Source organism: Brachypodium distachyon, chromosome 4, assembly GCF_000005505.3.
Source record: "Brachypodium distachyon strain Bd21 chromosome 4, Brachypodium_distachyon_v3.0, whole genome shotgun sequence".
In the NCBI taxonomy this organism is placed as follows: domain Eukaryota; kingdom Viridiplantae; phylum Streptophyta; class Magnoliopsida; order Poales; family Poaceae; genus Brachypodium; species Brachypodium distachyon.
Genome location: NC_016134.3, coordinates 17,724,288 through 17,743,441, shown reverse-complemented (window position 1 = coordinate 17,743,441; position 19,154 = coordinate 17,724,288). Strand labels below are relative to the sequence as shown.

Genomic DNA, 19,154 nt, shown 5'->3' with positions numbered 1-19,154 from the left:
CGGCCATGCACCTTCTTCTGCTCCTCCTAGGCGCCGCCCCCGCAGCCCTCCCTCGTCGTCCCCCGAGGTGGCCGGCGGGTGAAGCCTCGCGGCCTCCCGTGAAGGGGATGGCGGGGATCTATGCTCGGTGGCGTCGAGGATGACGGCCATGGAGGCGGTTGGGGATGGCTGTAGCTGCGTGAGGGCAGCCATGGAGACGGTCGGCCATCGCGACAGTGGTTGGTGTCGGGGTTGTCCACGCGGAGGTGGAGGTGTCGGGGCAAGATGCCCGTGTTGGTGGTGAGCGCGACCGCTGCAGGGCGCGGAGATCGACGTATGTGACGGTGGCGAAGATGTGGGCAACATCGTGGTCTGTTGGCCCGCGTGTTGATCGTCCAAGACCAGCGGCGACGGCACGTGTGCGGCGCTGTTCGTCGATGGCGGTGCGGCTCGTCAAGAGCCACGCGCTGATAAAGGCGGCATGGAGGTGGGGACTTGGGTCCCCGTGGCAGTGATTCATGTGGCGGCGCCGCAGGTGATCCTAATCCTGACTATGGCGGCGACTCAGGTACAGGTGTTGTTGGCTATGGACGGAGTGCGGGAGGCAGTGCCAAATTGACTGTTGGATGGTGGCGGTGGCGTCGTGCTCTGCGAGTTCGTGGATTTGTTTTTTTTTTCGTGACTTAGTTGTGCTGCGACGACTCATCTGGTGTCTTGGCATTTGGTGATTCGTGACGGTAACATGTTTGTTTGCTTTTTCTCTGTGGGCGGCGACTCTGCGAGGCACAGGTGATATGCACGATGTCTCATGACGAGGCGTCAAATCATGCATGTTACTGGTCTGGAGGCAGTGATGTGATGGTGATACATGCAGCTTCGACGTCAAGTTTGCGAATTCCGGTGAAAATACTTGATCTCAGATTAGGCAATGTCGTCACGTACCTGCGTCGTGATCTTATTGAAGATGATGGCTCGAAGCTTGGCCTTGGGGATGAAAATTCCCAAGTTTGATTATAGGTCGGACTGGTCATCATCGGCGCACGTGCGACGCTCCTTAAACACTTTGCTTAGGAGTTGCGTTTCTTTTCGTTTTCGACATGTACCATAGGGTTAGTGGTAGTTTGGTGAAATCACATTTTTCATTTTGGGGTCGACTTTGTTCGGTTTTGTTGCGTGGCTTTGCCTGGCTTTAATAATACTCCCTCCGTTTGGGTTTATAAGGCTCTTATTGAAGTTCATGCCACATTTTGACTAACAATTATTCAAATTATATTTAGTGTATGTATATAAAAGTTATACCATTAGAGAGAGTTTTTCAATACGAATTCAACAATATATATTTTTTGTGCCGCAATAATCTTTTATTACCAATGTAATTTTTGATTAAAGTTTGGCATAAAATTGAGCGCGAGTCTTGCGAATCCAGACGAATGGAGTATATGAATGTGCATCACTCCATGCAGATACCGGGTTTATCCTCTTTTGGGAAGAAAAAAAACATACCTGACGGGGACGGAACGGAAGGCTCGCAACGAAATCGCCGGCGCTGGCTAGCTGTACAGTGTCCGCGTCGCGGCATTATTCGCGTCAGCTTCGATGTACAAATTGGGATAGGAAGTGAGAGGCGGGCCGGAAAGCGCAAGCTCCACATAAAACTATCTTTCGCTTCTCCGCCTCGCCCACCTCCGGTCCATGGTATACCATGCTGCTGGCGGCCGCCGCTGCTGCCGCGCCGGACCACCCCTTCTTCTTCCTCTCCCGCCGCCTCCCTCCTCCGCCGCTTAGTTTCTTCGCCGCGAGAAGAGCCGCCGCCGGCGGCGGCTCGGCCGTCTCGCCGCGGGCCCAGTTACGCCGGTGTCGCAGTCAGACTCGGAGCCATCACTCCTCCCACTGTCGCTCTCATTCTTCTCCTTCTTCCTGGTGCGGCAATGTGCACGCACGCCGGAGCCGCCATTGCCGGTATGAGTGTGTGCTGCTTAATTAATCGTGTATTTTGCCCGTACAATTGCTGAATTGAATTTGAGATTCGATTGGGTCATGCCGGCGGGGGGTAAGGTAACAACAATGCAATGCAGGGTTGGTGCGACGACGCCTGACGAGCTGCCGCCGGGGAGAGGCGGCAGTTACCATCCGTCTGAGGATATCGCGGAGACGCTGCAGCTGAACGACGGCGAGCCGGCGCGCCTCACCGACGCTGAATCCGCCCGAACAATCGTCGAGGTACGTTAGTGAATTATTCAAACCATCACGCCCCTCCACGGTAATGCCATTCACTAGACTTATGATTTCAAATTTCGGTACAGGAAATATTCTGGGCCCTACTGAAATTTCCAAAATTTTGGCTATTTCAGTTTGCATTTCGGCCGAAGGACCGAAATCTCTGCTCGAAATTAACTGAAATCCAACAAAGTTTGAGGGGTTTTGATAATTTTTAATGCTACCTGAATTCGCGTGTTCTACTAAAATTATTGAAATATTTTGACCAAAAGGAGAATATTTTTCGGTATGTACTGAAATTTCCAAAATATCATTGCAAGTGAGAATCACTCCTACTGGTGGCACATATCACAGTGCCCAGTTCAGTTCTTGATCAAAATTCTGCTGCTGCATATTGTGCAGGTGCACAACAAGGCGACGGTGATGATATCCACACTCATAGACGACGGTGTGCACGAAAGGATCATCTTGCCAGAATTCCCCTACTTGACCGACGAGAATGGAGGTATGTGCGGCTGGGTACTTGGGATAGTTGTACAACACAGCCTGCTACCCACCCTCCCCCCAAATGTTCTTGTAACTTTGCTTTGGGACACTGTCATTTCTCTTCCTTGAAGCTTCTATGTGGAAATCTACTCAGATATTTACTTCGAGGTCGACAACGAAGACACCGTCATGGAAAGCATCATGGGCGACGACAAGCTTGCGGTAGCCAAATTCTGTTATTATTCCCCCCTTACTTTCCTGTCTCCCAATTATCTGCATGAGCAGGTTAATTATGTATTATTGTTATGGTTGTGCATAACCTTAATTCATATGTTGCTTTGTGTACCTGCAGCATGTTATCATTGGATTGGATAACACAGAGGTCTTTGCCGACTTGGATCTAGCAGCATCATCAGCTGAATTTGTGCAAGAAGATGACGAGGACGATGACGATTCAGATGATGAGGAAAGCGACTTTGAAGATGACTTTGAAGAGGTGGTGACAAACCTTCGCAAATGATTGTTTGATACTCATGCTTGCCATTTGCCAAGAGCAACTCAGTGATGATGTGTAACTGAAAACGTGCAGGAGGGTGTGTTTGATGTTGATGAAGAAGATGGCGGTGACGACGATGACGACGATGAAGATGCGCCTAGCTGGTCCAACCTTGAAACCTTGAATTCGTGCCATCCACTGTACTTTGCAAGGATGATCGTAGAGGTACTGATTGAACCTTAATACCCATCAGTTTAATTACCATTCTTTGTTGATCACTTTATTAACCAGTTGACCCTGACAATTTTTTATTAACCGTAGTGCTCTTAACCTTTTTTCCCAGAGTGCGAATAAATCTAGTATAGATTGGTTGGACCGGCCACCTGCTAGCCTTGTTGTTGAGGGTCAGCTGAGACCTGCCTTTGCTGAAGAGAGCACCATGGTTTCCAGGCATTTATTGAATGGTTGTTGGCTTGTTTCCATGAACCTCAAACTGAACATTCTGTTCACCAGATATTCCTTGTCTGGGTCATAGAATTCCTACAGTTTTGAATTTTTTGTAGGTGATGAACCACTGAAAGATAGAAAGGAGAGTGGGGCTACATTTTTCAAGGTCGAAGTTCTGAGCATTGAGCTCATCACTGCATATGGAACTGAGGTATGTCTCTTTCATCTGATGTGCCTTTGTACTTTATGCAAACTACCGCTGAATTATTAATAAGTTCATGGCTGAATTAATAATAAACTATGTTAGTTAACTGCATATTTTCCATTATACATTATTGAACACTAGTCATGCTTAACTTCTTCATGTTTTGCGGGGATTCATGCTTAACTTCTTCATGTCTTAATACTTGTAGCCAAAGGTAAAGATAGAAGAATACCGGAGATCTAGGCCGGACATCATCGCACATTCGGCACCAAACATAATATCGCGCTTGAGAGCTGGTGGAGACAAGATAACACAAGCTCTGAAATCACTCTGTTGGAGGTGCAAGGCCATTAAAGTAGAGGTACAATTTCTTCAGATTGCTAGCTGGCACTCTGGTAACATTGAAAATTGTGCAAGAAAAGTACATTGGACATCAAATCTTGAGACTGGTATGAAATTCGTTCTGTTGGCTATATTTCTGCAGGAAGCAGCAATTATCGGCGTGGACTGCCTCGGGTTTGACTTGAGACTATGCTCAGGAACACAAGTGCAGACACTGAGATTTGCTTTCCCTACAAAGGTCAGTGATTCAGCTTGTGTGTATGAAATTTGTAGTCAGGTCCGATGTGCGATACATAGATGAAAGGTGGATAAACATTTTCGTTTAGTAGGTATTTGCATTTCATTCTCACGTGGTTCTGAATATTTTGCACTGTAGGCTACTTCAGAGTTCAGCGCAGAGAAGCAAATACATGAACTTCTCTTTCCTAGGATACATCAAGAAGGGCAGTCACCACAAACCCAGCAGAAAGAGTCTTGATGTAATCGGGATATGAATTTTATTCATTTAGCGGGGAAATTAGTTTAGCTAAATAAATTAGCCATCTTCATGAAATTATGGTATATTTCTATATTACATTACGTATAAGCAGCCAAAAAAAAATGGAGCACGTTGACCAGTCATGCTCGACGTACTAGAGAAACAGGTTTCCAGGCGTGGGTGATCCTTTTCCTAGTTTAGACAATTGAGGTGTAAAGTAAACTATTTTTTTACAGTTTTTTTCGGGACATGGTAACATTTTTTTGACAGGCGGGGAGTAGATTTTTTCCCGATAATAACTTAGGAAGTATTTTTCCTCACCTTATTCAAGAAAACTTGAAATATGTAAATAAATAGAAATTAATATTTGTGAAAAACTAGATTTCACATATGTAAATGTTTAGAAATTAACATTTCTGAAAGTACAAATGAGTACTTGCAACAATTATATAGCAGGTTCTGATTCGATTTCCTCTAAAAAATTTTTGTCTCTTCCAAGTGTAGAAATTTAAAAATTCGGAAATTTAGTTGAAGTGTTCATTCTAAAATTTAATGTCTAGACTTGGAATCTCCATTCTAGTAGAATATTTGAATTCCAAAAAAACATAAAACTAGAAATACCTTGTGTGAACAAATTCATCTATGTTTGCATGCAGATTGAAAATACATTAAAAACCAATATATTTTGAAATCATTGTGTTGTAGTAAAACAAAATCATTATATGGGTTGGGCCTTGAATCCTAAATGGCGACGATACAAAAACTACCCACGGTCAAGGTGCCAACTAAGAAGACTCACCACTTGCCATGTTCATCGTGGAAACTGATGCTTGTGAGTAGAATTGGATGAGTATTAATGCAGGCAGGCAGACTAATTGCATTCTTCCGCAAAGCTTAAGGACCTAAAGCTACAGGGCGATCTACTTAAGAGATAGACGCAATTTCCATCCTTGAAGCATTAAAACAAATGGAGGCATTATTTGTCCCGAAATCTCATTATTATTGAAATCACAACCTAAAGGACATGACTACACAAAGATTGACAGAAGGGGTTGAAATTTTAACGGTTTTAGGGTGTGTTCTTTTCGGCTTCTAGAACCGGCTTCTCTTAAAAGCTGCTCTCACGTAGTTTCTTCCGTATCTCAGATTTAGTTAAGCATCCAAAGTAGTTTAGACCAAACTAATTTGGTAGCCTAATCAAATTTAGATGACGGCTTCTCCAAGAAACTGGAGAGGACAACTTCTCGAAAAAGCCGGTTTAAAAAGCCGAAAAGAAATGGCCATCAATGATTAGCGATTTCACGATTTTTTCAGGGTCTTGCTTAAATGATTTGAATTCCTGTGGACCCCACTGAGGCGGTTCGCTGGGTCGATCTCGAGGAAACCGAGTTCATGGCGTTTATCCCGACCTGGTCGGCCTGAGTCTATATATATAACTTTCTTCCAAGGCACCGCCAAATCCATAGACCTGGAGGCGCCTCTTTCTTCCAAGGGAGGGGAAAATCGAGAGGAAAGGGCGAGGGAGGGCAGATCCGTGAGAGGCGATGGCTGGCTTCGAGGTGGAGCAGCATGAGAAGGCGCTGGCGGCTGATATGGTCGTTTCCGGTGCGGGTTCCCGTGTTTTTGCGCTTGGGCGGTGCAGCACAGCCATGGAGGCGGAGAAGAAACCGCTGGCTTCGTCGGCAGCAGTAGTGGAGGAAAGCAAAACGAGGCCTGGCCCTGAACTGACTCCCGAGATGTGCCTTGAGGAAACTTCAGAGAAGGAGAAACCCGTGCGTAGAATGCCGCAGGAGCAGATCGACCGCATACTGTCCTGGGTCATCCCCGACGAGCCCATCAGTCACGAACCCATCAAGGAGCTCAAGGAGAAGAACGACGCCACGCTGCGCAGAATGGGCTGGTCCGAGGAGGACATCCAGGGTCGCCACAGGGCGTCTCTGGCGGTCACGGAGTCGTGGGAGTTCGTCCGCTCCAAGAAGAGGGAGCTGCAGCAGTTCGTCAAAACCCGGCTCGCCACCGTTGGCTATGTCGATCTCGATGAAGATGAGGATGAGGATGAGGATGAGTATGAGGAGGATGAGTATTAGGAGGGGGAGGAGGTTTTGGAGGGACAGAAACAAGATGAGAGGCACTGATCAGCTTAGTCTTGATCTGTGCAAGAGGATCAAGAGAGGGTACACACAATTTGGTGTTTGTTTATCTGGAGTGGGACGACTAAATTAGGTCTTTGTATAAGTCATGATGGCGATTTATGTAAGCTAGAATTTACAGTTTCTGAATTGCGTGCTTCTGTCCAGTTCTATGTTGAGATGTTGGCACTTTATATATATCCCACCAGGTTTTGTAGTGAGCTTCTATGTTCACAAGTTCAATTTTTTTGTTCATCTACGTGTCATGTCAGGAAAAGAAGTGCTTTCTTATATGCATATGCTAGATTATTAGGTAGACTAGGGATATGCAATGATACCCGAGTAATTATCTTTTATCATTGTGTTTAAGCCCCTAACTTGCAATGCCACCTGATAAGTTACAGTACAGCACAAGCACGCATGCATTGTTCTTTTCATTTATCAATGACAGGGGCCTCTTATGTTCATATGGCACTAATACACATAATATTTCAAGGCTCCAACCATTTTGTCTTAGTTTGAACATCACAACTGCTATCTGTTTACCGGATGTCAATCAATTCTGTTTACTTAAGCCTCCGGACGCTTTGTGTCTCTGTTGATAATTATTCAACCTCCAGACACTCTGTGTCTCTGTCGGTAATTATTCAATTTTATGAGCATTAATATTTGCGAACCGCTCAAAAGAAGAGTTTTTTGCAAAGGAAAAGCTCACATGTTTTCTTCCTCTTGATTTGGCATCTCCCATTGTTGTTTGATTGTTGTGGATAACTCAAATGTTTGGTGTTTTGAGTTTCGAGTTGTCTGGTCTTGGTGCTGATATCTGTAAACATTCAGTCAATGATGCACTCCTCTGCCGAATGTTTTTTGAAAACATTAGTATTGTTTCTTTTCTCTAGGTCAGGATGCAATCGTGTTTCTAATTAGTCAATGAGTAGTCTAATTTCTAAGCTTGCAGTAAGTTATGAAGCTCACCAGGCATTGACAAGTTTATTCTGTTTGATTATGTTGCTAGATATGTTTCAGGATTCCTCGGGGTTAATGTTCTGTTTATTCTTTTGGACACATTCATCCGAAATTGTCAGTGCAGCTCTCGCTGGCTTCGGTTTTGCTTCCAGACGCTGCAAGGTTTTCATTTGAAATTCGAGTATAGCTCGGTACTACGTTCAGATAACTTTGTTAATTTTTCTCAAGCATTGAGAGTTGTCATGGAAGCCTGACATGGATGCATCCAGCATACCCAGTTATTTCTTCTTCTTTCTTGCCAAAAACTGGTTCTTGTAACATGTGGTTAGTTGACATTGAACAAAAATTGGTTAGTGAACTCATCCCATGTATTTTCAGAAGAAACATCGCTGCCAATCTGGTTAAGCCAACTAATCTAAAAATGTAGACTTATCTAAGGTAATGATGGATGAGAGGAGGATAGACAACTGAGAAAAAATAGCTACAACATCTTTGGAATATACACTATCATCTTTAAATGGGAGAAGAAAGCAGACCGAAGACCGTTTGGAACACAGCATAACAAGAAATACCAGTTCGAATAAGAATCGCAACCCCTATGATTCTAGGCTAGAACTTCTATCTGTCTGGTTGGCTAAAGAACACAACGTAGTTTACATGCTCAATTGCTAATATCTCAGAATTGATCCAGGTACAAACAAACTTGAATGCAAAACACAAAAGGCTAGGCAGAATCAAGGGTCTCCCCATGTTTACAGCGCAGTAGCCAACAATTCAGTAACACCAAAAACAATGTTACACCAGTCAGGTTACACGAGTCAAATTTCCATACAGAACACCGTAACATGAAATCTGAAGAAAAAGAGTTTCAAGTCACATTTCAACAGCATCACCTCAAACATCAGCGTGTGTTTGTTAAAACCTTCACAGGAGGAAGATACCATACATATGTAATAGGTGATCATCCCCTTTCTAGCAGTAGGAGCTATGACTTGTTCAAGGCAGACGCGCAGAGCTTGGTTGAGCCTGAGGCCCTGAGCCATATGAGTGCTCGCTAGTCATTTTGTTAATCAGAATGTTGATCCTTAAACATGGGCATGTATCTGACTGCTATGGTTTCATGCGGCTAGCCGATCACTCTGTCCATCTGTTGCTTCATCAAATGAATGATCAATGCTATGTGATCTGTGTTCTTCATTTTCGTTCTCCACAGATTTTGGTAACGAGGTCACAAACTCTGCTATCACATTGGAGATTTCTTCATAGGCATCCACCTGAAATTCCAAATCAAGAAAATAATTGAGTCATAATCTCAACTTGCCACTTGCTACAATAGGCCGTCATGCACCCAGGCCTAGAGCTGCAAGTTTGTGACCCTGAGGGTACCCATTGACCCTCCTTAGTTCAACCAAATGAACTAAAGTTTTAAAATGACACAACTTTTTGAAAAACTAGTTTATTTGTTTGAACTAAGGAGGGTCAAAGGGTACCCTGAGGGTCACCAAGTTGCACCCCTACCCAGGCCTGACTAAAAATGAAGTAATGCCTCAAGTGGCATTACTTTTAAGTGCAGTTCAACTCTGTATGAACTCTCAACCTTGTTGCCCACAATGATGAAAAGCAGTTCACTTGAAGTAGAGGCAGCAGGCCAACCACATTAGCTAAGGTCTAAAGCTTTGTTGAAATTTGCGGCGGCTTTTTCAAACCACTTGTTTTTTTTTTCTATTTGTTATATAGTCAGTTGAATGCATCTTTCCTAGATGTAACAACAAAACTTAACTGTAATTAGACATTATTTCCCTAGCGAGCAGGATTCGTGTATGGTTAACAGGAAAGGAACTAGTAATGCTTCCACTAACATACTAGATTCATGCAAAACAGCACCTGACATATTCCCTAGAAATGAAACTGATAATCAAGTGTAAGCAATCAAGCTAACCTGAGGCCACCGGCCGCCATAATGGTAGACGAATCTGGTGTCCGGCAACGCCGCGGTCACTTTTTTCCCCTCATTGATCCACTTGTCCGAAAAAGAACCTGACCACAATACCATCATCGGCAGCCTCCTCAATTTCTCTGAAGAACTCCTCCATTCTCTCAAATCAAAGCTCTGATTCAGAGACTTCCAAGTCTCATACACTGCTTCCCTCCTCCCCTCCCCCCGCATCGTCACCCTGTGTGCTTCGGCTTCCTCTGCATCCATCCCACGTGCGCAGGACAGACGCATCAGTCCCTTGAACAACGCGGGCACGCGCAGCGCCAGCCTCCACAGCACCGGCACGTCGAAAACCGCCGCAGGGAACGCCGGCAAAGCGGCAGTCGCGTCAACCAGAGTGACGCTCAGCACCGCGTCAGGGTTGGCGGACACGAAGGCGGCCCCAGCAGGGAGGGCGGAGTCGTGGAGCACGAGGTGGACAGGCGCGAGGCCGAGCGCGTCCACGGCGCGGGCCACGGCTGCGGCCGCCTCGTCGGCGGCGTAGAAGGAACGGGACGGCTCGGGGCCGGTTTCCTGGAACGGCACCTCGCCGGTCTCGACGAGGTGCTCGAAGGCGTGGAAGATGCCGCGGTCGATGATCTCCCGGAGAGGGTTCGCGCGGGGAGGGGCGGCAGGAGGCGGCGAGAGGCCCTGGCCTGGGAGGTCGATGGCGGCGGCGACGAATCCCCTGGAGGAGAGGGAAGAGAGGAGGCCTCGGAAGGAGAAGGATCCGGCGGCGAGGCCCGGGAGGACGAGCACGGGATGGTGCTGCTGTTGCGCGGAGTGGACGGCGGGGCGGGAGGTGACGGCGAAGAGGTCGGGGTACGGGTGGAGCTTGAGGATGCGGCCGTCGGCGAGGTGGCGGCGGAGGAGAGGCGGGAGGGGAGGGGCGGCGTGGGGAGAGAGGAAGTGGGGGAGGAGGAGCGCGAGGAGTGAGACTGCGGCGGTGAGGTAGAACCAGAAGGGGATGGCGGAGACGAGGGAGAGCGGCCGGGCCGGCGGCGGCGGTGGCTCTTGGTCGGGCGCCGAGCAGGCGGCGGCGGGGTCGGCCGGCATTGCTGGCTCGCTCGGCGGCGTGGGTGGGTGGAGCGACAGAAGTGGGGAGCGGGGGGGAGAGTGGGAAAAGTCTGCTCGGGTTTGCTTGGGAAAGCACCTTTCGGGTGCGTGCGTTTGCGTGTGATGATGAATGTCGCCGGTTTGCCACCCAAGCATGGGCACTTTGAGATTGCTGGCCACGTCGAGAGCAAATCATTTCGCTAGAGTTAACTTGATCGGTGTTCGCAGTGATCGCCTAGTTCTCGACCTGAGTAAGCGGCGCCACGGACGCGAGGAAGCCGGCGAGAAGAGCGGAATGCCGACGTGAAGCAACGGAAGCCGGCGAGAAGGAGCTCTTTTGTTTTTGTTTAAATGGCTCCTCTTTTGCTTTTGTTTAAATAGCTACCCTGTGATGAACTAGTACTCTCTCCGTCCAACAAAAGATGTTTCGAGTTTGTCAAAATTTGGATGCATCTAGACATCACTTAGTGTATAAATGCATTCAAATTTAGTCAAAGTTAAGACATCTTTTGTTGGACGATAGTTTAATTTCACGGTAGATTCAAATTCAAATGTTCGCTTTGCGTTTTCAGCTTCTGTTCGGCCAAACGCTTGGGCGAACTGAACTTCCGCAATTCGGTTTGCGTTTTCAGTACTAAACAACGGAAACAACGAAAGTTCAGGTCGCCAGTTTTTGGTTTCCGCTAGAGATGATCAAGCTGGTCGCTGTACGTCCGGGGTCAGCAAACAACGACTGTACGTCCGCTAGTAGTAGTAGTAGTCGCCGTCTCTCAAGTCTCAACAAATCCATCCGAATCAACCCTGCAATCTCGGAGTCTGTTCATGCCTGCAACCGGGTTGGCCATTTTGCTTGTTTACATGAAGCTGAAGAGAGATCATCGTCCCACTCAAGCCAATCGAGACAACATATGTGTCATCACAACCAAACAACAACGTTGCCCCAAGGAGGCGCACTCTCGGGAACGCACATCGCAGAAAGGAGCTTACAACAGCTGATCAAGAACTTTTACCACAAGTCAATTTGTTTGTACGACTTACCAGCAATGAACGGTTTCGGACAAGTGGTCACAAATGGAACTAACAGAGCTAATCTCCGTCGGCGAGTCTGATTCTATTTCATCCCAAATGCGAACGACAGCTTCGGCCGCGACTTGTTCTTGCCCAGCAGCTTCATCTGGTTCTGCTTTTGCTGCTGTTCCTCCATCTGTTTCTGCTTCATGGCTTCCTCCCTCTCTTTCTGAAGCCTCTCCAGCTCCTGGTATCGCTCCAGCTCTTTCTGCTGTTGTTCCATAGCCACCTTCATCTGGGCCTCCTCTACTTTCTTTCGGTCTTCTTCGAGTTTCTTCTCTAGCTCTTCTCGCTCTATTTTCTCTCGTTCCTGCGGTAACAAAAGGAAAGGTAAACAGAAGCTTTCATGAGCCTTAACAAAGATTCAAAGCAGTGCTGCCATGAAAAACCAACAAGGCAACAATCATGCAAAGGATGCACGATATGAAGCAGTAAAAAACAAGGCAGTGGCAAGGAGCTTACTGCTTTCCGCTGGGCTTCAACCAAGGCTGACTCCTTCTCTTTCTCGATTTGGGAAGCTACCTCCTCATGAATTTTTTTCCGCCCTTCATCAATTCGTCTTTGTATTTCATGTTTGATTTCCTCAGAATTCAAACTATCCTCGACATGTTTTCTAATAGCCTGCTCGACCCTTTTTTTAGTTTCTTCCTCTAATAGTCTCAGTTCAGCTTCTTTTTGGCGCCTGCAATTGCGACAAGAAGTTAATCAAGTGTACTTTGGAAAACAGAATATTGCCAAGGCCAACACTTCCGTCAAATATTTAAGGCCACAGCAGCAGCCAAAAGCAAAGCGCGAGATTTACAATTTTAACACTATCTATCACCAACTATACCTTTGATCAGGATAGTGTTGAATACAAACTAATGCATTTTAGGCATACCTCTATTATGATTCCAGATCCAAAAAACGAATTAGCAAAACTGGTCAAGAGTAGATAAAGGATCACCAATTGCATCATCAAATATAACAAGTGGAACTATAGCAGTAGCTTCCTCGGAAAAGCCTGTAGAGAAGAATGTCAAGTAACTTGTGGCAGGTTTAGAGCTAATCATGCAAGTATCCAATATTCTGACTAAATCGTATTTTTTTTCATGCATCTACTCAGAACAAGTACCAAACCAATCATGCATTGACTTTTTAATACAGATTGACTTGCTTATCATCACTTGTTAGTGGGAGCAAAAATATTATCACACTTTCGAATGACAGGTGATAGAAACATGAACGGAAGTGAACCGAAACCACACCATGTACAGATACAAAATTAGGCCACATTGGTTTCATTCCCTTCTATAGGCATTTCAGTGCACTGAACAAATTAATCCAAATTTGTCAGCCAGAAGAGCAGTTAGAAGTAAAAACAAAAATTATTTTGACATAAAGGCCAAAACAAAACAAGAGCTAAGAAACAAGAAAGACCATCAAACTGAAACCGTTGGCCAGTATCTAATGTCATCACCTGTTAGCCATCCTAAATTCTACCGGGCACTTTTAGTTGAATACGCACAAGAACATCAGAATAGCAAGCATCAGGCAACCAGACTAAATAGCCTAGTAACAAAGCAATTATTAATTCAACAGACAACATAGAAATACCAACAGCACTGATGTTATTAGAATGCTTAAAAGTAGGCAACTAATTCCATTTTCCACTCAGAATAATTAATTCAACATAGGTACATGCACTCTGCCCATATTTTATACAAGAATTATCCTGAGCGAGCTTGCAACACCCTAAGCGGCTAAGCACAGTTATATACAAATGAAAAGAAAGAGGTCATAACAAAATGGTAAGTTTGATGTGCATTTGTTTCATTAACAAAGCAATGCAGATTTAAGCAAAATTTCTCAAAAGTAACATTCATTTTTTAAGCATTTTTAAATATTGTTCAAATTTTTTAATTACATTATGATATGCATATTGAGAAAAAACAGATTATTAAATTGAGGCATGTATATTCAGAAAAAAAAACATAAATTATAGTGCAAACTGCAACACATGTATTCAGAAAACATATACTCCCTCCGTCCCATATTAAGTGACTCAAAAATTTGTCCAAATATGTATGTATCTATACCCAAAAAGTGTCTAGATACATGCAATATTTCGTCACTTAATATGGGACGGAGGGAGTAATTGAGAGCACAGATATCCGAACAGAGCCTGACCTTGTGTTCTGGTGAAAACAGCAGGTGGATGAATACAGTATGATAGCACTACGAAAATATTCATTAAAGAATAGCTTGCTCACATCGTAAAAGACGTATGGCAAAGAGGGTATCAAACAGTTTGTTTCATAGATGGCGTAATCTAGATTCTAAAGAGCAAAGCAGATACTCCCCACCTTTTCTTTTCTTCTTCTAGCTTTTGCTTATCAATGGCATTCTTATTCTCTGGAGGGCCAAGGTGAGGACTAGATTTGGCAACTGGAGAACTAGTGACGCTCCGACTTCTCTTTTTTCTGTAACGTCTTTCTGATGGAGATCGACTCTTGCGCCTCCTAGGAGGGGAAGGTGAAGGGCTCTTCCTTCTGCAATGCACCAAGGTTACCATTGTGAGGATAAAACATAAGAGCATAATAAAATAAAACAGGGACTGGTTGTCGCTTACTGAAGCCCTAAAAAGTGAGCGAAAGCAGTTACCTCAAACATTGTTAGAATAACCTTTGGCGGATTCCACAGCAATACATCATAGAGTAAAAACCATTGTAGGTGCCATGCTTTTAAACAAAGGAATTCTTGTCGCTTGTCAGTCTATACAGGCAAGCAATGCAGGGTACGGGTAACTATATTCAAGTATCATCTGCTCATATGTGCTAAGTTGCCTTCTTTTGTATCCTAAAACACTTTTTCTTGCTTTGGATTTAAAACGAATGCCACTGATTTTAGTGGTTTCTATAACAGGTTATAGATCAGTAACATAAGCAATTTCACACCTAACCACCCATTAGAAACATTGCTCCCCTTCACCTCTTTTTGGCCTGTGTCCTATTTTTACCTAAAGATGTACCAGAAGACAGTGTGCCCTGGTATGGCATTCCTCTGTTTCATCTCAATAGCTTCATGTTCTTGAAAATTTAGATGATTATTGATAATTGCAGGTGACTAAGGTGATGCAGGTGATAAAAAAGCGGATGGGAAGTGTGGTAGTCCAGAGACGTATGCCGTGGGTCAGGATTACAGAAGAAGTCGAGCAGCTCGCAGGACTGCTCATCTGCACCAGTATGATCCATCATTAGTGTTTTTTTATCTAGGCTGGACTGCCGACCTAAATCAGTACAGGATATCATCACAAGTGTTTGACGTTCTTCGTTCAATTTATGCTTGTTTCCCAGAATGTCACCGCTGTCTGATGGCAAATGCAACAAAGGTTGTTGCCAAACAAAACACAGAGGGAGACACGAGCTAACCATGTAAGTGAACAAAGGTGCACCACGCATGTAACACTAACTTATTATCCTCCCTTTTTGCCTAACCTCATGGAATGGTGAAGATTTTATGGCCTACTAGAAAATAGGTGCCCAAATAGATTCCAGTATCATATCCCTGTATGAACCTTATCCACAATTCCACAAGCTTACTGTTACTGATAATCTAGTAATTTCACACCTAGGTAACAAATAAAATGCAACGACATCTCCGGTAATCTTAATTGCTCTTAACATTGTGAAAACTATATACATCGGAGAAACATCACATGAACCACAATAATAGCAGAACACATTTACTGTTATTGAGAATCACTTCAACACACGTACTAAGCATCCATAGATCCAACAACCATGAGGAGACCCAAAATTTCCATTCCATTTAACAAGTTTGCAATATATATAATACAGCGACGCCATAACAAAAATAAATAAAACAATTAATCAGCGGATTAGCGTCGCCTTGTTGCTTCCCTGCCGTTTCTATACAGTATACACAACAACCCACAACGGAGACTGACGAGTGGAAATAAAAGGAGAAGTCGCGCCGGATTACGGTCGCGTGTGACAGGGGAGATCACCTATAGGAAGGGCGATAAGGGGATCTGCTGCGGCTGGCTACGCGCTCCCTGCGGCCCGTCCGGCCGCGGTAAAGCGGGGACGGCGACCGCCGGCGCCGCCGCGGAGGCGACCGCGACAGGTCGCGCGGCATCCGGCTGGAAGGTTCAACCTTATAGAGCCGGGAGCGAGCAGATCTGACCGGAGACCGGGAGATGGGGGACGTACGGCAGCGGATTGGCCGCCGATCGATGCGGGAAGGGTGTTTTTTGTGGGCGCACGGCAATGGCGACGGAGGCTGGGAAAAGTGGGAAGTCACGGGAGGGATGAGGAAAACCTAGGTCGTGGGCCCAGCTACCAGCAGTGACCGACTGACCGGCTATACGCCGCAGCTAACAAGTGCACGACGTCTTGGCCGTCCGGTTGGGAATGGACGCTCTAGATTATTTGGCTAATGCTGCGTTTTAGATCTGGGCTACAATGACTCCGGTTTAAAAAAAATCGAAAATCTCATTTTTAAAGTTTTAGAAAATATATGCAGATATGAGTATATGTTAAATTTCTGTAAATTTTCATTATAAAATATACCGTTGATTGTAACCTAAACAAAAAACATAGATTTTAAATAGGTTTAAAGATATTATTCTAAATCCAGAAATTGTGATTTTTGCAAAGATCATAAATTAACTTATTTTGTAATGAAAATTTCGAAGTTATGCAATGTACATCCATTTCTACACCGGAAAATTTTCATAATGTTGTGGAATTCAAAAATATGATTTTGAAATTTTAAATTTTCAGGCTTCATGGAGCCTGAGCTCCAAAATAAGAGTTTCGGTCTAGATGAATGATCATGCAAATGAAAGAGAGTCTATAAAGTTTTTTCTTTCCTTTTCTAAAGCTAGAAGCAGATGCATGAAACATGACAGAAGCCAACGAGAAATTTTCCGCGATGTGTCTTTCATAGATCACAACGCTTTTCAATGATACCGAGATTTGTAGATTGTAGTTGATCAATACTTCAATGAGAATCAACAGTGTTTTATTGCTATTACTTTCTAGTTCTTATGCCCCTAAAGGTTCAAGAAAATCATTTACTTGATATGAGCTTCTTATAATTTGTTCCGGAGTAAACTACACTGTTGATTCATGAACTTGCAGTATGAAAACATTTTTTTCACAAACTTGCAAATCCTTTAGGCAACCACCCAAAGAGGGTCTCAGAGACGCACTGGGTTGGCATGGGGGCTCGTTTGGATGGAAAGGCGGTCATCATGTTGTGTATCTCCCAATCTCTTTTCTTTTTTGCATTCCTCCCCCCTTAAACCCTTCTATCTCGAATGCTTGTGTTCTAGGCGGGGTGAAGTGTGGTGAAATAGGTGACGACCGTAGTGCTCGCAATGGGAGACAATCACTAGCGGCTCTTCAGAATTGGCACCTCGCTGTAGAGAACCATGAGAGCCCCCGCCCACCAGTCTTGTGTTGTACGATATGTATCATCCAAGAATCTCTCTCCCATTCTTTTCTCTCGCTCAAAGGTTATACGGTGATTAGGGTCGGGGTTTGATGATTAGACGTTGATGTGTCGATGGGCTCTCATAGTTAACAATGTCATCATGCCATCAAGGTGACCCGTCAATTACTTTCATCTAGTACAAGCACTTCGATCACAATGAAGACAAGAGAGAGAAGTGACTCCCACGCCAAAAAAGTGGATGGTAAAACAAAGATGCATGATGCTTCGAGTGCCTCATGTGCACGGTAAGAGTTCTCATCAATAGCCTACCCAAACGAGTCCATGTGCCAAGTTAGCATGCTATGTTGGGGGTGGGGGGGGCATGCTCGTTGGCGCACTTTTGACTCAAGTGTTTATGGAAAACCAGTTTATGGACTTGATTGAGGGGTTTGTAGGTCTGTACACTAAAGTGTTCTCATGCTACAAATTCATGGATTAGTGCATATTAATCTTTCTTTTGACAAAACAAAATGTTGGTCAAGTTTGCCCGCCTCCAATGCCATCATAAAACTGTGCGGGGTACCATTTTGTGTGATAAGAGTTGGTTCGTCCATGCCACGTTATCTGAGCTAACACTCTAGACGACACGTTGTTTGCTAGAAGTAAAAAAACACATAGACCTGGGAGAGTTTGAAAGGGCATTTCCCTCCCTAAGTGTTCTGGTGTTAATGACAACATGACACGTGGACTAATTGTGTGCTTGAGTGTTTTAGATTTGAGATCATTTTCACAAAACGATTCGTTGCCCTCAAAAAGGAAAGAAGCGTAGCGGTGTTTAGTGGCTTTTTTATTTATATTGAGTCGTAGGAACTCTGTCCTATAAAGAGGGAGTTCACAAGAGAAGGTAATGGGTGAATCACTTTCACATACACAAATACATATATTGCACCCACTAAAAGGCCTACCCAAAAAGTGAAAGAAGAAACCAATTTCCAAAGAACTGTTGTTGTGATGGTTGCATTCCAGGGGGAGGAGGTTCCACCCGGAACTTCCACCCCAACCAGGCGGAGGAAGTTTCGGTGCAACTTCCACCCCAATCAGGCGGAGGAAGTTCCGGTGCAACTTCTGCCCCAACCTCCGGTTGCTTTCTATTTGTTCCCACGGGAATATGCGGAAGTGCCGGCTCCGGACCAGAAGTTCAGGCTTGTGTCTGAGCAGTGCATAACGGTTAGATTTGGGGACCTCTTATAAATACCCCTTCGTCCCCAACGGGCTTCTTGCCCGACCCAGCCCCAAAAATTTCCCCATTCCTCTCTCACAAACAAGCTTCAAATCAAGAGATCTCTCTCCCTACTTGATCCCCCAAGCCAATACTTTGAGCATAGCAAGAGAAGAGCTCGATCTAGGGTTTCACCAAGTCAAAACGTTGACTCCCCTTGTTTCGTCTGTGGATTTTGTTTCTCTTGGATTGTTGGGAACCCTAGACAGAAGCGGTCGCCTCGGTGCTCATTCTTGGTGTTCTTGAGCTCGAAGATTGGATTGGGAGCCAGCAATTTCTTTGTGGTGCGGTGCCCCGGGTAAGTTTGTAAGGGTTCGGCGTTCGCTCTCAAGGAAGCCATTAGTGGAGCTCACATCACCTTTGTGGTGTCGTGAGAGGAGAATAGAGTGAGCCTTTGTGGCGCCTCTACCTTTGTGGTAGAGCACTCCTCCAAATGAAAACGTACACCTATCCCAAAAGGTGGAACTCCGGAGAAAATCTTCGTCTCCCGTGTGGTATCATTCTTACCCCTTTACTTCTTTGCTAAACTTAATTGTTTATCTTGTGCTTCGGCTATCAAGCAAATTTCAATATTATGTATTGCTTGTGC

At 44.9% G+C, this 19,154-nt stretch overlaps 3 protein-coding genes across 3 annotated transcripts; 1 reads left to right on the top strand and 2 right to left on the bottom strand.

Annotated features, from left to right (window-relative positions):
* Positions 1–1,599: 1,599 nt before the first annotated feature.
* Positions 1,600–4,919, top strand: LOC100835872 (uncharacterized protein At3g49140). The gene is made up of 11 exons (XM_003575944.4): positions 1,600–1,938; positions 2,055–2,199; positions 2,599–2,701; positions 2,837–2,904; positions 3,035–3,178; positions 3,272–3,403; positions 3,522–3,642; positions 3,742–3,836; positions 4,039–4,191; positions 4,315–4,410; positions 4,549–4,919. The coding sequence occupies exons 1-11, from the start codon at positions 1,682–1,684 to the stop codon at positions 4,648–4,650; spliced, it is 1,416 nt and encodes a 471-aa protein (XP_003575992.1). The 5' UTR covers positions 1,600–1,681; the 3' UTR covers positions 4,651–4,919.
* Positions 4,920–8,380: 3,461 nt separating this feature from the next.
* On the bottom strand, positions 8,381–10,947 carry LOC100824431 (protein AUXIN RESPONSE 4). The gene is made up of 2 exons (XM_003577447.4): positions 9,685–10,947; positions 8,381–9,019 (listed from the first exon to the last, which is right to left on the bottom strand). The coding sequence occupies exons 1-2, from the start codon at positions 10,930–10,932 to the stop codon at positions 8,864–8,866; spliced, it is 1,404 nt and encodes a 467-aa protein (XP_003577495.2). The 5' UTR covers positions 10,933–10,947; the 3' UTR covers positions 8,381–8,863.
* Positions 10,948–11,599: 652 nt separating this feature from the next.
* Positions 11,600–16,172, bottom strand: LOC100824124 (uncharacterized protein At1g10890). Its single transcript, XM_003577446.4, has 4 exons — positions 15,854–16,172; positions 14,190–14,375; positions 12,307–12,526; positions 11,600–12,154 (listed from the first exon to the last, which is right to left on the bottom strand). Exons 1-4 carry the CDS (start codon positions 15,982–15,984, stop codon positions 11,888–11,890), a joined length of 804 nt encoding a protein of 267 aa, XP_003577494.1. The 5' UTR covers positions 15,985–16,172; the 3' UTR covers positions 11,600–11,887.
* Positions 16,173–19,154: the final 2,982 nt, after the last annotated feature.

What these genes read in the sequence shown, in the direction of transcription:
- LOC100835872 (XM_003575944.4), top strand. Translation starts at nt 1,682, where the DNA reads ATGCTGCTGGCGGCCGCCGCTGCTGCCGCGCCGGACCACCCCTTCTTC. An exon ending in CCGCCCGAACAATCGTCGAG is followed by an intron (nt 2,200 to 2,598) that starts GTACGTTAGTGA and finishes CATATTGTGCAG; the next exon opens with GTGCACAACAAGGCGACGGT. An exon ending in TTCCAGGCATTTATTGAATG is followed by an intron (nt 3,643 to 3,741) that starts GTTGTTGGCTTG and finishes AATTTTTTGTAG; the next exon opens with GTGATGAACCACTGAAAGAT.
- LOC100824431 (XM_003577447.4), bottom strand. Translation starts at nt 10,932, where the DNA reads ATGCTTGGGTGGCAAACCGGCGACATTCATCATCACACGCAAACGCAC. An exon ending in ATGGCGGCCGGTGGCCTCAG is followed by an intron (nt 9,020 to 9,684) that starts GTTAGCTTGATT and finishes TTGGAATTTCAG; the next exon opens with GTGGATGCCTATGAAGAAAT.
- LOC100824124 (XM_003577446.4), bottom strand. Translation starts at nt 15,984, where the DNA reads ATGCCGCGCGACCTGTCGCGGTCGCCTCCGCGGCGGCGCCGGCGGTCG. An exon ending in CCTTATCGCCCTTCCTATAG is followed by an intron (nt 14,376 to 15,853) that starts GTGATCTCCCCT and finishes GGTGCATTGCAG; the next exon opens with AAGGAAGAGCCCTTCACCTT. An exon ending in CTAGAAGAAGAAAAGAAAAG is followed by an intron (nt 12,527 to 14,189) that starts GTGGGGAGTATC and finishes TCGCAATTGCAG; the next exon opens with GCGCCAAAAAGAAGCTGAAC.